Raw genomic sequence first — 18,235 nt, forward strand, 5'->3', positions numbered from 1 at the left:
GAGTATATCTAACAAATGAAACAAGATAGGCATATGAACAAGTCAGAAAATATGATAGGATTATATAAAGGGGCTGTGGGTTGTAGACATGTGTTCCCTGCTGCCTTTTTACTACATGTACACACAAAATTATGTTACACTACATTTGGCACAACATTGAAAGAACAGCAATTAGCATGTCATTGTCCAGGAGCAGACTGGCTTTTGCAAAAGATGACGGGAGGGGAAAAAAATAAACCCCCCACAAATGAGCATGTTGCAAGCAGTGGACATAATTTCACTCACGATGTCAGGCCTGCAAAATCCCTTTTAATTCTATTTTGTGAGCTAAATCAATGTTTCTCAATTCTGCCTCTCAGACCAGTGTATCTTTGCTTGGAAGAGGATATGTCCCCATTGAGACAGGTTATTTCTCATTACCACAGGCCAGAGGTTTGAACAGTAGCTGGCATGCTAATCTACCAGGCAGAGCTCTGCTTTGTAATCCCCAATGACAGCTCCAGACCGGTAAGGAGCACTGATGTGTAATGGATGGAGGAAGAATGATAGTGATTCACAGCGAGCCATTAATTGTATTTAATTCTTCAGTCTACTCATTGATACAAGCCCAAAACAATACAAAAGTTTTAAGTACCAATTTAATAACAAAACTTCATACAAACAGTAGATTTGGGATGGAAAACAGAAAACAAGTAAACCATAACAATTGGGAGTATTATGCTGGTCAGAACCAGTGTTTCCTTATAACAAGAACAATGCCTGCCTTTCCCATAACAAAACTACACCGCTGACATTGGTAAAAAAACCAAAAAAAAAAACCAGCAATGCATAAGAAATGCCCTTGATTTGAGATATGAAATCAATAACTAAATGAGTTAAGATTAATTTCCAACCTGGTGTATATATATATATATATATATATATACACATACATATAGAAACAGTTGTAATTCCTACACTGTTCACCTGATTTGGATGTAAATTCACACAAATTAAAGCTGAAAGTCTGCAGTTAAGCACATCTTGTTAGTTTCATTTCAAATCCATTGTGGTGGTGTATAGAGCCCCAATACTTATGGACTTGACTGTATTAATATATTAGCAGGGTTTATTATTGCTTTTATGTTACACTGTAAACTAAATCATTGAGAAGAATAAGACACAGAAAGATAGTTGGGGACAAAGAACCAATATACAATTGACAACAGAAACTCATGTTCTGTGTTCAGAAATGAATGCAGTGGTACTCATAACCACAGCACTGATAACTTTTTAAACGACAGGGGAATAACCATGCCTATAAGCCGTACAGTACTAAAATGGCTACTAACCAAATGCGAGCCATGCACTTTTTCAGAACCTTGATCACCGTTCACTGTCCAATCCGAATGGCTTAAACATCTACAGTATGAAATGTCATTTAGTATGGACAGACTGAAAATGCCAGTTTTAAAGCTCAATACCTGAAACCCAAGCCTGTATAATGTAATACAGGCGTGGGGTTCAGGTATTGAGCTTTAAAACTGGCATTTTCAGTCTGTCCATACTAAATGACATTTCATACTGTAGATGTTTAAGCCATTCGGATTGGACAGTGAACGGTGATCAAGGTTCTGAAGAAGTGCATGTCTCACATTTGGTTAGTAGCCAAATAAGTACTGTAGGCCTTATAGGCATGGTTATTCCTGTTGTTGAAAATGTGCTCAGGCTCACAGTGCCATTTTAATGTATCCCACCCAATGAATGTACCATTAAATCCAAAACACAAGTTGTGTAAATGGGCACACACTGCAATTTTATAAAGCCAATTAGATTGCTTTAGGCTTATGTGGCTGCAAATAGTGATAGAATAAAATCCAATGTAACGCCATGAGATCTCAAAACGTCAACATGGTTTGATGTCTAGACAATCACTTAATCTCAGTGTACACAGTCATCGACCAACTGCTGACATACAGATGTTGAACCAAAGTCTTCTGTTATTGGCCATACACAAATATAGATCTGCCCGAGCAGTTAGATCAGACAGCTCAACATAACAAGGCTTCTATTAACATTCACAGATATGTATGTAAACTTGAGATCTCAATGTAGTTACGTTTGCTATGCAGCGGAGTGCAATCTTTGTTCTGTTACCAGCCATTCCAGGCTAAGGATAACTGCATTTTTCTTTTTTTTTTTTTTTTTTTATTTGATCACAGGCAGGAACCTCTTACCGAACACAAACTTCTCATTTTTGATGAGCTTCTGAAACATGTGTAAATATATTTATCAACATTTCTAGTAGTTTTTATATAAGCAAACATTTTAGGTTTAGCAATGTTGAAACACTTGTAAAGGCATATTGAACGTGGAGTTTAACCTTTTAGCAGCTTTAAGCCATTAATCAAATTCTTTATAAAAATACTGCGCTCCTAACCTGCAAATAGAAAATTGCGTATTAATGCAACCCATCAATGAAAAGTAGTCCGCTTTTGACTGCTTTACAAGGAATATTGAAACTAATAGGGGGCAAAAGCCTCTGGCCACGCCTGCAAGCTTCTTTTTCTAAAAACGTTTGTTTTTAAAAACAAAACCTTAGACACTGCTAAGCCAATGAAGTGATTAAAGCAGGACTGTTCCTTCAAGAGAAGTAAATAGTGTGGGTTAAACAATAATTTTCCTTGTCAATTATAAAGAAATAGCATCATGTCTGTTCAAGTGCCAGGTTTTGTGCAAATTTTCCTATTGGTATTATCAAAAGGTAAAGGGTTACATAGTTATGTACATTGAGAACTCATACTTTAAAATAACTGGTAAAGATTAAAGCATTCACTGCCTGGAAAAAAAAATTGTCACATGTGAAAAACAGATATAGAATGTATTTTAGTACACTTAATTTTTATTTATAAAAAAAAAAAAAAAAAAAAACTTTCATTGGAGCTATTCAATCATTCAAAAGATTTATGGCAACAAAAGCCAAATAAAAGGCAAATAAGATTAATGCTCAAAGTCTGTCAAAAAACATAATTATTGGTCGCTTTAAGGGAAGGCATTGCTTCATTCACATTCTGATCCAGACGACGGTAACCTGCATTCTTTGAGCACAGACTGTTCCGCCACCTTCTTTTCTGTATCAAAAGGAATATCTGAAAGAAAGCAATACTATTAAACACATTGCAAATGCCATTTTCTGCACAATATCTGAAAGACAAACTCATGCACATTGAAATGTGCTGTGCATTTGCTGCAGTCTCACTAAGAAAATTTTAGTTTTCTTGCAGCGTTTCTGATGCAATGATTTGCTCATTAATGTATATCAAATTAAACTATGGATAAGTGCTTGAAAATCAATATTGTTTTAATAAAATATAGAATATGTATGACTGGATCACTGAAAATATTTCTGGTATAAATTTATTTAAAGGAAATGGGCAGGGCACTTATTTATATAATTGCACATATTTTTGATATTGTGTATATTTTAAAAAGGGAAATCTTTCATTTCTGAGATCAGGGGAAGAAATTTGTTTGTTTAAACTTGCTAGAGGAGATGCATTTCTCAAGGTATATATCGGACACAATAAGCCTTTGTGGATGGAAGTAGTTTGTGTGATGTGGGGAAGTGGCTTGTACCTTTCTTTGGAAATGTGTATTTTGGACTGTCTGAAGAGGTGCTCCATGCCAATTAAATCTTTTGATGTGTGAAGGTCCAACATTGAAGGCAGGAAATTTTAATTAAGACTGGCTCCTAGATTCTCTACATCTGAAAACCAGATGCAGGACATCACAGCATCTCTAGAATTTCATAGATAAGTGTAAAATATTCTTGGCTCTGATTCTAAAAATAGCCTGGTTCAAATTAGTATAAAAAGCACCATCTTGTACACCGAAATGTTCTTGCTTCATCTGACCTGATCACTGGTACCTTCAACCAGTGTGAGAGCAAATAAACATCACTTGCTTCAAAGACCTGCTTGAACCCATCTTCAATATTGCTGTATTCCTGTAACCTGCAGATTAAACCCTAAATCTAATCTGTTCTCCGGCTGTTTGAGGATGGACCCAGCTTTTCCGGTACCACCGCTCTGCCTGCTACCCTGCAGCTCTGGCCAGGGGTGATCTATCCACAGCACCCCTGATCCATAGTAAGATGTCAGGAGTACAAGCCCAGGTACGCCAGTAACGGGGTACACTCGCAGCACTAGTTACCCAGAAGAAACCTGGTACTGGATGCTGGTGAGTCTAGTGATGGCAGCATTTGTAAGCCCCTCCTACTGCGGCAAGAGGGCGTATTTGGGATAAAGAGAGGAAACGGTGGCAAAGTAAGCCTAGCCGGTTCCCAGCAGCAACAGGCAGGGTGGCATAGGCAGTCCATCCTGTCCCAGTATATTTAAAAAAAAATAAAAAATATTTTCTAATGTTTGAGGAAATAGATGTTAGCTATGAAGTGTGTCAAGATATTACTGTTATTCCTATGCTCTGCACGGTCTTTACAAACAGATGTAACCAGTAACAGAATACCACACAGTGGGACTGATTGAATACTGCAGCAGGATTGCTGAGCAGCTTTAAGTAAACTGGTAACCTTTTGTTACACTGTTATACATCTGAAGATTAGAGTTTACTTCCAATTACATATGGATCATAGGAGAACATGAGATTCCATGACAAATACATACTAGAGACTTATTTCTGAAGCATTTAAGCTTAACCACTGGGACTCTGGTGGACTCTTACTTATAAGTTTAATATATTGAGAACTTAATAGATACAGGTATTTATAAAGTCCTTATTTGGAAAAATATTATGCAGAGATGTGATTTTAATGTTACAGATATGCATTTAATTGTTTTATGCATATAATTCTTTTTATAAAGACAATATTGTTCAATTCAAGTAGACTTTGTTTTAATTTTATAAATATTGACTCCTGACTACAGTAGTCCGATTCTTATATCAACAAAATAGTTGTAGTTTCACAAATCTGGTAGTTGTGATCTGTACAACATTAGATTTGTCATTGGTATAAAGCATTTGAAACAACCTTTTTGACTCAATCTTCTTTTGACAGATCAACACCCCAATGTTTTTCCTTAAAAAAGGGAAACATTCTTTTCCTAGAGTTGTTCACTACAATTTATCAGGGCAAAAATAAGTTAATTGATAAAATGCAGGAGGTTCTCATGTCCATTAACAGGCATCGCTAACATGATCAGATTCATGCAAAATTCAGTGGAAGCCCATCTACTGAAATATTAATTAAAATAGGAAAGAACTGGCAGGTGAAAAACTCCTTGGGCCACAGAGCAGCTGCATTACCTGTACTGTGGATATAAAGTTATTAATGGTGTTAATTCTGTAAGCACCAAGTAAAATGATACATACCTTGCGCTTGTTGTGGTAGGCAATGTACACTACAGCAATTAAAAATCCTATTACAACCAAGTGTAAAAAGAAGTGACTGTCTTCATCATCATTAGAATTACTATTAGTTTTAACTTCATAGTCATTTGAAACTCCTTCATAATCAGGATCAATAAGGTCTTTGTCAGGTAGTGTGTTAATTCTTTGTATGGGATCATTACTTTTAGATGCATCATCATCATCTTCAAATGAATAAACATCATCCTCTTCTATCGTTTCTTTGGTAGTCTGTAGAGTTTTAATCACTGTATCTTGGTCGTCAAACAAAAGATTCTCATCCATAGTTGGTTCTTCAGATGGTTCAGCATCAGTTGAGGCTTTAAGTTTTACAAGCTTGGTGAGAAGTGCTGATGAAGTCACAGAGTCAAATTTCTTTTCTGCGATCTGTATCATGCTGTCATTTTGTGTTGCGCTGCCTTGAGTTGAAGTAACATTTTTAGAAGTATTTATGGTTGTTTCAGTGCTCAAGTTATTTTGCATTTCACCATCATATTCAACAGTTGGCGAGTTAGTGATGTTTTTTACAATTGTAGAATTTGCAAAAGCATCAAGAGTGTTCAAGTAATCTGTGGGTGTTGTATAAGTACCTTCAGAGGAAAAAAAAAAGCCATTAGCATCGAATGTATTTTCTGGTTAACAAGACAGGCTTCACATTCTTAATAGTACCCACATTATAAATAGTCAATAGAAAACTTAATCCATTAATAATTGACCCTAAAATGTGTATAAAACAACTATGAACACAGTTTATAAACATATGCAAAAGGTTTTATGAAATGGTCAATTTTTAAAATCAGACATTAAATGGAAAATAATTTTGATGCGACAGCACAGAAAAGTAGTAATTCACTCAGAATAGCCAGTTTTAAAGTATACCATATATTGCCATCTATATGCATATTTTACAATGGACACTTATCTGCTGTGTCTGCTGAACAGTAAAGTACAATCCATATGTGCAGTGCCATGCCGCCACCATAGCTCAAGCTCATGTGTGCACAGTAGGCGATTCAGAATCTGCTAGTCAAACTGAACAAATTTAATGAAGTGAAAAAATGGAAGTGGAAACTTCTAATAAGCACCTCAGTGTGGCATGTATGTATGGGGATTAAGGGTCGAGAATATCAAAAAATATTGTTAATTGTTAACCATCAATCCTTTTAGGCATATGAGATGGTGCCACTTGGGTAAGAATTGAGAAACTAAATATTTCTAGAGGGATAATAAAGAAACTAACTTTTCAGATACATCCCTCGTGCTTCCAAAGGAACATTAGCGGTAACAAAATACATGAATACCATACATGACCTACATCTTCAGTAAACAAATAAAAACAGTATACTTACAAAACATTGTATTGAAAGTTTAAGGGTGTGGCAAATAAGACCCATAGAACCCAAATCCTTACAATACAAATATAATGCCAGGCTATTGTTTCAGACACCAAGCAATAAATTAACTTGCAATATATAATGTCGCCACACATCTTCAATGTGAATACTCAAACTGTATATTGCCATGATTAAGAGGGTATTCATTTATTGAAAAAAAAAAAAAAAAAAAAAACCCTGCAGAGACTTGCATGAGAAAAACACTAGACATTGACAACTGAGCAAAGAATGAAATGCTGATATTTATGCTCGTCAAATACAAGACCAGAATGAACTTAAGACTTACTATAGATCCCACTGATATTAGAACAACATTTGTTCCAACATACAGGTTCAGCATCACAGATTCATGCTCAGTATTGCAACAGATCTGCCTTAAAGCACTGCTCAATTCTGTAGCATTTGGAAGTTGATATTTTAAGATGAGCTTTCAATATATGTTACCAATGTCTCAGAGCAGCAGTATTCCAAGGACTAGATTCAGCATGCCAAATGGAACTGATTGAGCAAAGAGGGGTGCATTCTCGAATCTTGAAACCTCCCAATAATTAGGCATATTAAATGAACTATACCACATTGTCTGCAGGCTAGGAAACATCTACATGAGCATCTGCATGTTCTCAAGAAAAGATGATAATTAGTAGTGTAGAATATTAATTTGGTTAGATGTATTTAAAGCAGTGTTCACATTAATGTGCAGCTTACTTTATACCTTATTTTTTTGTAACATATTACATTTATATACATTTTACTGTTCTAATTCTAGTTCTCTTTTCTGAATACAGCACCACTGCCTACTTTGTCCATACATTCAGCATAGCATAAAAATTCAGAATTGTACACACTGCACAATACTACTTCTGTTTGTTATTCTTTGGGTAAAAAACCCTGACCAGGTACTGCCAAAATGCGAGCATGGTGGCCAGTTATTTTTTTTAATTGGAAGTTAAACAAAACTATAATAGGTTCCAAAAAAAAAAAAAAAAAAATTGTTGATCATGGTCAAATTTACAGAATTTCAATTGAATTAAAAAAATTCAAGAGCGACCTAAAATACCCTTTACCATAGGCCTTTTTAAAGAACACTTACATTCTCTACCACAAGGATTACAAAGCAATATTGAAGTTAAGGACACAACAAATATAATTTTGATGCACAACTGTCTAAAATCATATGATCAGTTTTTAACTGAATTACACTGTTTTAATACTATTGCAGTGGCAATATCTGTTTCACCCATCTAAGATAACTGAAGATACACAAAATACCTTCATACAAGTGTTTTGCTCATTTTCAATATTCATTTTTGGGTCTGTGTGCTTTCTATCTGCATGTTTAGTTTCCTCCTCGAAAAACAGACATCCCATAATGAAAGAAACAATGCGCATGGACTGTTTACCAACGTTTTTTTTTTGTTTTTGTTTTTTTAAAATCCCTGCTCTGGCTTAAGCAATAAAACTTAATGTAACTTTTAAAATTTATTCTATGGCGCTAAAAATAAAAACATTTAAATTATGTTTTGGACCATCGGTCCATTAATGCTCATGGGCTTAAACTAATTACTTATAGCACCATCTCTGTATTTGAAAACCCTTCTCTGCTTTTAACTGTTATAACCAGCTGCTCAGTAAAATGTATCTAGCACTTGTGTGCAATTTTAAGCATCTGCTTTCAAACTGTCCCCTTGTGTGGTGATTTTACTGGAAACAGAAGTGTAGGTGGCCAAAACTAATGAATAGACTACTAAAACAGATTATAAACCATTACTTTCAGCAGGCCATATAGTAAATCCTGCCACCTGAAGACCACATTACCTTGTGTACAGCTAGCAAGATACAGAAAACACTGTTTGCAAGTCACTTAGACTGGCTGCCCATGAATCTAGTATTTAGGAAGTAGTAACACATGACTAGATTGTGTGACTAGCTTTCTTTGTATTATAATGCCAGAACAATCAGGGCTCAGATACACCTGGCCTGCAGCAAATATACTATAGAAACGACATTCTAGAGACCTGGGACAGGTAGTATGTTAGCCTGGAGTGGTTGGACACAACATCAGTACTTTAATGTGACAAAATAGCTGGGAAAATACACTAAATGCATGGAAGGATAAAAGGTGATAAAGGTGAGAAAAGGTGTGTCTACAGTTTTACAGTTGCCGTAACATTCCACTTACCTCATTGTGTCAATAAACTCTTGAGAATGAGAATTCACTTGTACTTTAAACCAGGTTATTCATTTTACCCTCATAAATGTTTGCACTGTTCAAACAGCTAATTTCATATATCTGTCTTTGCACTGTCAAAAATACCAGCTGCCAATGGCAATGTGTAATATGCTAGCCCCTTATAAATAAAGGATAATGGCACTGCAGTCACTTTGCAAGCAAAACAGGAAAAGCATACTTGCTTACGTCTCCGCAGCCTTTGACACCGTGGACCAACCCCTCCTGCTGCAAACTCTTCTCTCCTTCGGCCTCTCTGGATCTGTCCATGCCTGGTTCACCTCATACCTCGCTAAACGCTCCTTCTCTGTATCCACGTCCGGCTCCTCCTCCTCCTACCCTCTCCCTGTAGGAGTCCCGCAGGGCCCCGTTCTCAGCCCTCTACTTTTTTCGCTCTATACTTCCTCCCTTGGTGCTCTCATCTCCTCCTTCGGTCTTCAGTATCACCTTTATGCTGACAACATTCAACTCTACATCTCCTCCCCTGATCTTTCTTCCATCCTTCTCTCTCGTGTATCTGACTGCCTCTCCGCCATCTCCTCCTGGATATCTTGCGCGTTCTCAAAATCAATATCTCTAAAACGGAACGCATTGTCTTTCCTCCGTCCAGACTCCCATCCCACCATAACCTCTCTTTTGTCGTCAACAACACCACCATCTCCTCTGTCACCCAACTCCGCTGTCTGGGTGTTACCCTCGACTCCTCTCTCTCTTTTGCCCCCCCTATTCACTCCCTTGCCCAAGCCTGTCGCTTCCAACTTCGCCCGCATCCGTCCCTTTCTCTCTCAGGATGCTGTCAAGACTATCATTCATGCACTCATCTCCCGCCTGGATTACTGCAACCTCCTCCTCATTGGCCTCCCCCACACACACATCTCTCTCCCCTCTGCTCTGTACTCATCTTCCTCTCACGCCGCTCCTCCTCTGCCTCGCCTTACACTGGCTTCCCTTCCCCTACAGAATCCTTTTCAAACTCCTCAACACCACTTACAAGGCTCTCTCCCACTCTACAGCCCCCTACATCATCTCTAACCTCCTCTCCATTCACACTCCTGCCCGCTCCCTGTGCTCAGCCAATGATCGACGCCTCTCCTCCACTCTTCCCACTCCAGAATCCAAGATTTTTCTGCTCCGTGTTTATTGCTTTAACCTGCCTGGAGTTCCTGAAGTACTGGTATCTCTGTTTATTGTTTTGTACTGTTTCACCCTGTATAGTGTACTGTTTGTATAGTGTACGGCGCTGCGGAAATCTTGTGGCGCCTAACAAATAAAGGATAACAACAATACTTTGCTTCCAGGTGAGCATGACAATCTCACCACCAAGGCCCGCCCATCACAGTAAACATGACTCGTTTGCTGTGGTTGGAGGGGCTTGAGAACACAATTTGCATCATGTTCCCATCCACTCTGTGGTACCCAAGCACTCTCCTGGAGAATTTTATGCTCTCTTGTAAGTCCAGAACTTAATTCAGGAGTATCGGACTTTCTGCGAGTTTAAGCCATTATCCAAGAAATTAGTCACTTGTTACCAGATGACAGCAAAAAATAAAAAAATCCCAAACTTCTCATAATGAAAGCTTTAAAATTATCAAGGAATGATGGCTACACATAGGCCAATGCCACCAATCAGCCTGCAATCACTGTCTAATATGGTGACTCATAGGTAGTCTAAACTAGTTGCTATTTACTGCTAGACCTAAGTGGCTACATCCCTTTGTGTCACTGGGGCCTGTTGGTGCAGTCAGAAGATGACTACTCAGACCTGATCTTGGTCATCTTCCACCAGGATATATCAACATTTCCTATAAAGAACCAACCAAAACCGATTGGATTATTAGGTATTGTGGTAGTTTTGGGGTTATTTCCATGTTATGGGTCAACCTGGGCGCAAACTATGACAAAATAAAGTAATAAGTGTGACATAGCAGGAATTTCCCATCAGCATGTCAACAGCAGACATACTTTCAGGCCTATAAAAAAAAAAATAATCCACTTTTGTAGGCTTAAATTTATGTCAGTGCAGCCTTTACAAATTGTTAATAGGTGCGTAAAATATCATTATAGATATCTAGATATCATCTTAAAATATACACACACACACACACACACCTTTCTCACTAGCCATGAATGACCCAGAGATACTTTAATAGCTTAGTGTCTATACATTGACAAAATATACATTTCATGGACATTTATCAGTGGGTGCTTGTCTTGCTACTTACAAAGTACTTTTAATTGTCAGATATCACATCTTTCATCATCAGGAATACAAGGACTGACAGCATGCCAAAAAGTGATAAAGGAAGTATTCTTCCTCCCTTGTACCTCATCTAATCCTACTGCAGTCACCAAGGTCGAGAAAGTGTGATGCTAAACTGATGTGCACAGTGATGTGTGCCAATGTGCACATCCTTTAGAAGTCATGGTAGGAGAATGACTGAAAAGCACATTGTTTTGGGGATATGAAAAACAGGGGCTGACATCCAAGATGAGAAACTCAACACCACCTTCTAAAATGGTAGGAATGGCCCAGAATTCTAGTTTCTGACTGGACCGATAATGTGTTATGTTTATTGTGAACAGTCACAAAGTGATACCATGTAAAGCAAAAACAGGAAATATGCTCTCTAGCGTTCAAATAAACTCAATTGAGCATTGCAGGCATTGTGACACAAAACTAACAGTTTATGGCAAACTAGTTCCAACACTAGAGGATGGAAGATCCACTCTGAAAGATTTTTTTTTATAAAGGATACATAATTTGGGATTGGCAAATCATGAAACAGTACCTTTAAATGTCATCCAATAGCCTTCAATATTCCATACTACCGAAGAATATGAAAGGTGTTCCAAAATGTGATTCTTTGCTAAAAGTCACATGGTACATTTTAGCAAAAATTGAATGAGTCTTTGAAGAGACAAGTAATATGACGGGTTGGGTACAGTATACCAAAGCTTGGGAAACAGACACCGACTATACCTACAAAAAAACCCGAACAGTCAAATCACAACATATTTATATACACTTACCTTAACGCCAACAGAGGACATTACCGAACAAAGTGCTATACAACTGCTACACATTCCAGAGGTTTATTTTGACATCAGACAGCGACGTATGAGGCAGCCTAACTCCAACATTTACATACCTCTTTAAGGGGTATATTTAACAAATTGTAATGGTGCACTAACGTGCACTTAACATAGAATCCATGCCCCGATGTGTCCCCCGCATATTTATTAAAGATGCATCGCAGCAGATATCGTGGATATCTGCTGCTTTGCATTCTGCTTCGTTTTGAGGAGCAGTCACCATTCAATAGTATGGTGACTGCTCCCTCTTGCAATCTAACAAGTTCCGAAAAATTGATTTTTTTCGGGAATTTGGAGCTGGCGTACATCATAAATGAGAAATCTCAGTGCTGTCAGCTCTGCTCCGAAGAGCAGAGCAGGACAGCGCATGTGTGGAGGGATCACATGATCCCTCCCTGACAATCACCGCTGGCTCTCTGCAAACTATAGTTGCAGAGATTGAGGTAGATGTTTGTGCGCATGTGAACTGCACATGCGCAATTGCTGAAAGAAGAAGACTGAAGATGACGAGGAGGTGATCCAGGGACATCGCGTTCCGAAGAGGTTGGTAAGTGTGATTTTTTTTTAGCACAGAAACAGCAGTTTTTCGAAACTGCTGTATCCGTGCAGGGTTGTACATAAATGTGAGAAATAGTTCAATCCTTATCATTGCGATAAGGATTGAAAACTATTTTTCACTTTATGTTAATATTGATAAATGTGCCCCTAAATGTACACGTCGTTGTCTTCGGTGACGTCGCAATGAAGCGCCTGCATCCAGCACCTTCGGATTTTCCAGCAGTCGCATAGCAGTTCTTTCGGTAATGTCTTTCGATAATGTTAAAGCAAGTGTAGATTTTAATTATGTTGTGATTTAACGGTTCAGGGTTTTTTGTAGGTATAGTCCGTCAGCATACCAAGCATTGGGATACCGATTACCACTGAATATGACAAGGTCCAACTCACTTTAAGTTGCACTAATGATGAATATACAAATAAAAAGTGCAAGTTACCAGAAAAACACTCAAGGGCAGGAGCAAAACACTTTTGGCTAGATTTACTAAATGGTGGTTTTAAACTACTGTACATCACCATAGTTTAGTGCTCCAAAACAGCAACTTAGTTAAAACCAGAAAAAGCAGGGTTTTGTTTTTTTAAAACCTGCTTCTGATAGTGCAAGCCTGAATACAGTTTGATGTAGCCTCTCTTAACATTCAGAGCATAAGAGGGGTCATTGATTTATGAAATATGGGGGCTATTAATTGGTTAATGGGGAAAAATATATATTTATAATTAACTTATGGGGGGGGGGGAAATAAATCACATTGCCATTATATTGACAGACTAAATTACAATGAAATGAAAACATTTTTACCTGCTTTGTGCGGCATATTTATTTTTAGAGAACAAACATATTCTAGTTATTTACAAGCAGGAACTGAACTACAGGGAATGCTTAAAATATATGTTACAATTTGCTGCCAAATGAAATCTGTCCAGGGAAAAAAATATACAGAAATATGGATAGCCTAAGAAATAAGCAATTCAAACCAAAGCAATCTGCAAAGTTTGGCCTGGGGAATAAGGGTTAAGAACCATCAGGTTATCAAGTATTTAATTGCATTAGGCCTACATGTCTGTTACCCGCACAATGAGATGTTTACCATTTTGATTTGCTATCAGACTAATTAGCATAACAGGAGTCAACTTCTCCATCAAGCTTTTGTCTTTATTTCTAGTTTTTGCTGAAGATAAGTGAATTAAAGCATACACCATGCATATGAGGGGGAAAAATAAAGCAGAATTCAAGACAATCATATCTACTATAAGCAGGGACTGTGTGGCAAATGTCAGCTAGGGGCGAGACTCCCCTCAGCAGCCCACTATGGGACAGGCCCAGGTGGGAGATCCTGTCCTGCCCCTATCAGTTAATTAAAAAAAAAGTAGTTCTGCAAAGGCACCGGTTACGTTATACTATTTGAGAAGAATTAGATGTCCACATTCAAGAGCCAGCAATAGATAAAATAGCTTATTACACAGGTAGACTGGTAGGTTAGATCGCGCAGATCAAAGTGGACGACCAATTAAAAACTTAATCCACTGTTGAGATCACATTGGATGATCTAACAATTTATTTTCCCCAATTATGGCCGATAAACGTGATTTCAATGTGGAAAGCACCAGTATGCGCTCTGTAAACAGGAGTTACAAGTCGTACAGGTTTCGTTGTACAGAAACAGGACATAATTATAACTTCGGCACCGGCAGAGGCGCGTTCTACTACAAGCATTATGGGACGTGTAGTCCAGCTACAGCCCTTTCCTACCCATAGGACCCAACTCCAGAAATCACTTAAATGTATTATGCAGTTACAATGTACGGAACCGCGATATACTATATACCCTTACTGTTGTCTGATTCGCCGATCTCTGCGCTTCCAGTTGACGCGTTAAGCAGGAGGACAAGCAGTAGCCAGACGTTGCAGGGTTGTCCACTCGTCTCGCAGGCGGCCATGCTAGGGTAGGAAAGTACGTGTAACACGTCACAGGCAACCTTTGTAAAGCTTCGAATGTGTGAAAGGGAAATGAAAGGGCTGTTGCTATTTATAAGTTCGACCTCACCCCTTAGCAGCTGTTCACCAATCACAGCGAGCAATGAGTGAAGCCGCCCTTCTCCGAGGTGGAAGCTGTGGATCTCAGCTACCTCTTAGTTGTTCCTTTATACTGTGCTGGGCACTGATCGAGAAAAAATCTTGTAGTACCGTGCTTTAAGAATTGATATAGGGGCACATTTATCAATATTCACATAAAGTGAAAAATAGTTTTCAATCCTTATCGCAATGATAAGGATTGAACTATTTCTCACATTTATGTACAACCCTGCACAGAAACAGCAGTTCCGAAAAACTGCTGTTTCTGTGATAAAAAAAAAATCATACTTACCCCCCTCTTCGGAACGCGATGTCCCTGGATCACCTCCTTGTACTCTTCACTCCTCTTCTTTCAGCAAACTGCACATGTGCACAAACATCTTGCTCTATTCTATCTCTGCAACTAGTTGCAGAGAGTGAGTGGTGATTGACAGGGAGGGATCATGTGATCCCTCCACACATGCGCTGTCCAGCTCTGCTCTTCGGAGCAGAGCTGACAGTACTGAGATTTTTCATTTATGATAATGTACGCCAGCTTCAGCTGGCATACATGATCAAGACAAGTTTCCGAAAAAAATGTTGTTAGATTGCGGCTGGGAGCAGTCACCATACTGTTGAATGGTGACTGCTCCCAAAAACGAAGAGGAGTGCAAAGCTGCAGATATCCATGATATCTGCTGCGATGCACCTTTCATAAATTTGCGGAGGACAACCAGGGACCTTAATTTGCCGGTAAGAGCACTATCGTGCCTTCTTAAATATGCCCCAATATTACATACAATGACAAATGTGTCCATTATGATTCCAAATTTGTTATTTACTAAAATTATGTTTCGTAAAGAATTAGAACATCACAGTCAGGGGCTGGCTGGCAGACTTTATCCCTGGGGGCAAGCACATAGCACTGGCCCATAAGTAGCGGCCCATCCTTAAACGGTATATAAATATAAAAAGAGGCTATTTTAAAGTTGCTTAACCCAGCGATACTTTATTATTATAAATGATAAATCTTAAATAAATAAAACAAAAAAATGCAACAAAAAACAAACCTTATTTTATATTACATTTGATTTTTTATGTTCCTTCTCCCTACAGCACTTTTGTTTTTTTAGTATAGCTCGCTGATTATAATAGGGTATAAATCATAATATAGCAATAGATTATTCAATGCTCTTATTACAGTACTGAACACAGGGGCTGATTTATCAAAATGCAAAAAGCCCTTTGCTTTTGTTATGCACGTTTTGTCGCTATCCAATAACGATTGTCAAATCTCGATTTGTGTTTCCAACGTACATATATTTATTCTCAAAAAGTAGCAGAATAATTCAAGCAAAATAATAATAAGTACAGCCGTTACTTATCGCAGGCGCCCTGGATCCAGTGAACAGTCATTCAGGTCTGAAGTCTGTTGTCAAAGATGACTGCTCACTAGATAAATAGCTCCTGCTTATATGCAGTCAGAAATACAGTGAAACAATGCAGATGGCGTGGCTTGCTTCTATTGGTCCAGGTTTCAGGAGGGTCCAGGGTGTTGCAGATCATAGGCTAGTTCAAACCAAAATATCCAAAGGTGGGGGTCATCTCTCCAGGGTATGTGCTCCGACTTTCCCGCCAAGAATCCAGTCTCAACTAGTCTATTAGCATTTTATAGTCAGTATTACATTAAAGGTTTATTCCCTAACATCAATAGCTAGAGTATGCAATGTGCGATCTCTTCAAGCGAAGGAACCGGACAACTGCTGATGAATAGGGGATTAATATGATATCAGACATGACACATTTCCTTTAATCTGAACCATATGTTTTACTAACATGCATATAACTTATAATATTTAACATGAATACTACTATATTTTGACATAAATAACTATGTGTTGCAACTACAATTAATGTGTACTATTTACAAATGTGCGTATTTGTGTGAATGTGTGTATATGTGTAAAAACTGTTAATTGCCACGTGTTGTGGCTGCGTACGCCCTTTCACGCCATAGCGTGCTCTACGCATCTTTTCAGACAAAGACAACCAAGTTTGCTCGATATTAATTGAAATGACTTTATCCAATTTGCTGACTTTGACAGCTTCACCCTTTGATTGTGTAATAGACTATTACAAAGTCATTGTTTCAAGTTCAGGATTCTACAACACTTCTTCACAGACTATGATCTCGGTATCCCTCACCACCATTTCAGTCTTGTTCTCAATGTTTTCCCCAGAAGACTGCTTTCCACATTTCCACACAGTAGGAACACATTTGACACATAATCCAATTGCTAAGCTGACACCAAGTATGAGGAGAAGGAGCTTACCTACACTAGCAACCATTTCCTGTACCCTCTCCCCCAGACCAGAGAACCATTTTACAGGGTTCAACCATGAGAACCAACCTGTCACCTTTTCCCCTACCTCATATAACGCGGAATTAGTGGCGCTATATAAATAAATGATGATGATGATGATGATGAATTATGGTTCCTTCAAAATTCCCATTTAAGTTGCAGAATTTCATCCATCTTCCGATCTATAATTTCCTTGGGGTCATCTGTATTATTGGTGATGTACGTGCAACACTTGACACCAAACTGGGTGGCCAAAGTCACACAGTATCCACCAGCAATAGAGGTGAGATAATTCAGTACCAACCTATGTTGCACTAACTCCTTCTTGTACGCTTGTAGCTCCCTTCCCGTATACCTGAAAGTGTCATTATACATCTCGGTGATGTTGTCTATCAATTTAGCTAGGTCTTGAATATATTTAAAATTTAAAGTTTCCCGAGCAGTCCTGGTGAGATCTAGAGCGACCATAACTTGAAAACCAGCGGTTTCACTGATCAATTTTGTAGCTATAGGTTCCTCACCAGGAATCATATTTCTCTTGCCACGGTGTTCATACTGTGTGTGTATGTATGGTGGTGTAGTAGTCTTGTGAATACCAACCATTTCCTCATGAGTAATAGTCATGATTTCAGGAACCAATTTACCTAAGAAACACAAACCCTTGGAACTCGAAATCACCCAGGAATAAGCTTTTCTCCCACAAACAAAGTACACATCATCAGGGAGAACATAAGGAACAGTATGCCCATTAATTATATCACATAAGGTTTTGACAAAACTACCCATGCCTAGTGTCTCCATTTGTTCAAGACACGTGTCAGCATGGATGACATTCTTACAATTACCTATAGAGACCTTCCCAATGGATACTTTCTTATGTTTGGTTACATGCCCTAATTTATGGTGTCCATCAACATTCCTGCATATTGTTGACCTTGTAAGTCTCCCTCCAAAATGAGTGTGGCGAGCCATTGTCTGATCTGAAAGATCAGTTTCCCAATTCTCCAGACGCTTTGCATGAGAGATATTTAGGCATAGTAAAGATCTGTCTAAGGAGTATTGTCGAAGCTTCAGACTAGGGGACCTAGTGTTATTGTACTTTCCTTCTATGGGCCTCCCTCCCCTTAATTCGAGTACCTCAGAGATG

The 18,235-nt window shown here is 38.3% G+C and overlaps 1 protein-coding gene across 2 annotated transcripts; it reads right to left on the reverse strand.

Annotated features, from left to right (window-relative positions):
• Nucleotides 1-2,897: 2,897 nt before the first annotated feature.
• C4H5orf15 (chromosome 4 C5orf15 homolog) lies at nucleotides 2,898-14,705 on the reverse strand. 2 transcript variants are annotated; one of them, XM_075209746.1, is made up of 3 exons: nucleotides 14,499-14,705; nucleotides 5,368-5,993; nucleotides 2,898-3,128 (listed from the first exon to the last, which is right to left on the reverse strand). In XM_075209746.1, exons 1-3 carry the CDS (start codon nucleotides 14,608-14,610, stop codon nucleotides 2,997-2,999), a joined length of 870 nt encoding a protein of 289 aa, XP_075065847.1. In that variant the 5' UTR covers nucleotides 14,611-14,705; the 3' UTR covers nucleotides 2,898-2,996. The 2 variants fall into 2 exon arrangements, with proteins under 2 accessions (XP_075065847.1, XP_075065846.1); XM_075209745.1 differs by having other exon boundaries at nucleotides 14,505-14,694.
• Nucleotides 14,706-18,235: the final 3,530 nt, after the last annotated feature.

This window comes from Mixophyes fleayi, chromosome 4, assembly GCF_038048845.1.
Source record: "Mixophyes fleayi isolate aMixFle1 chromosome 4, aMixFle1.hap1, whole genome shotgun sequence".
Lineage (NCBI taxonomy): Eukaryota > Metazoa > Chordata > Amphibia > Anura > Limnodynastidae > Mixophyes > Mixophyes fleayi.

Bases quoted from the DNA above. Each gene is read 5' to 3' on its own strand.
- C4H5orf15 (XM_075209746.1), bottom strand. From the start codon at position 14,610: ATGGCCGCCTGCGAGACGAGTGGACAACCCTGCAACGTCTGGCTACTG. The intron at 5,994-14,498 runs GTATATAGTATA...TTTCCTCTGAAG, and splicing joins CGAATCAGACAACAGTAAGG to GTACTTATACAACACCCACA. The intron at 3,129-5,367 runs GTATGTATCATT...GCTTTCTTTCAG, and splicing joins CCTACCACAACAAGCGCAAG to ATATTCCTTTTGATACAGAA.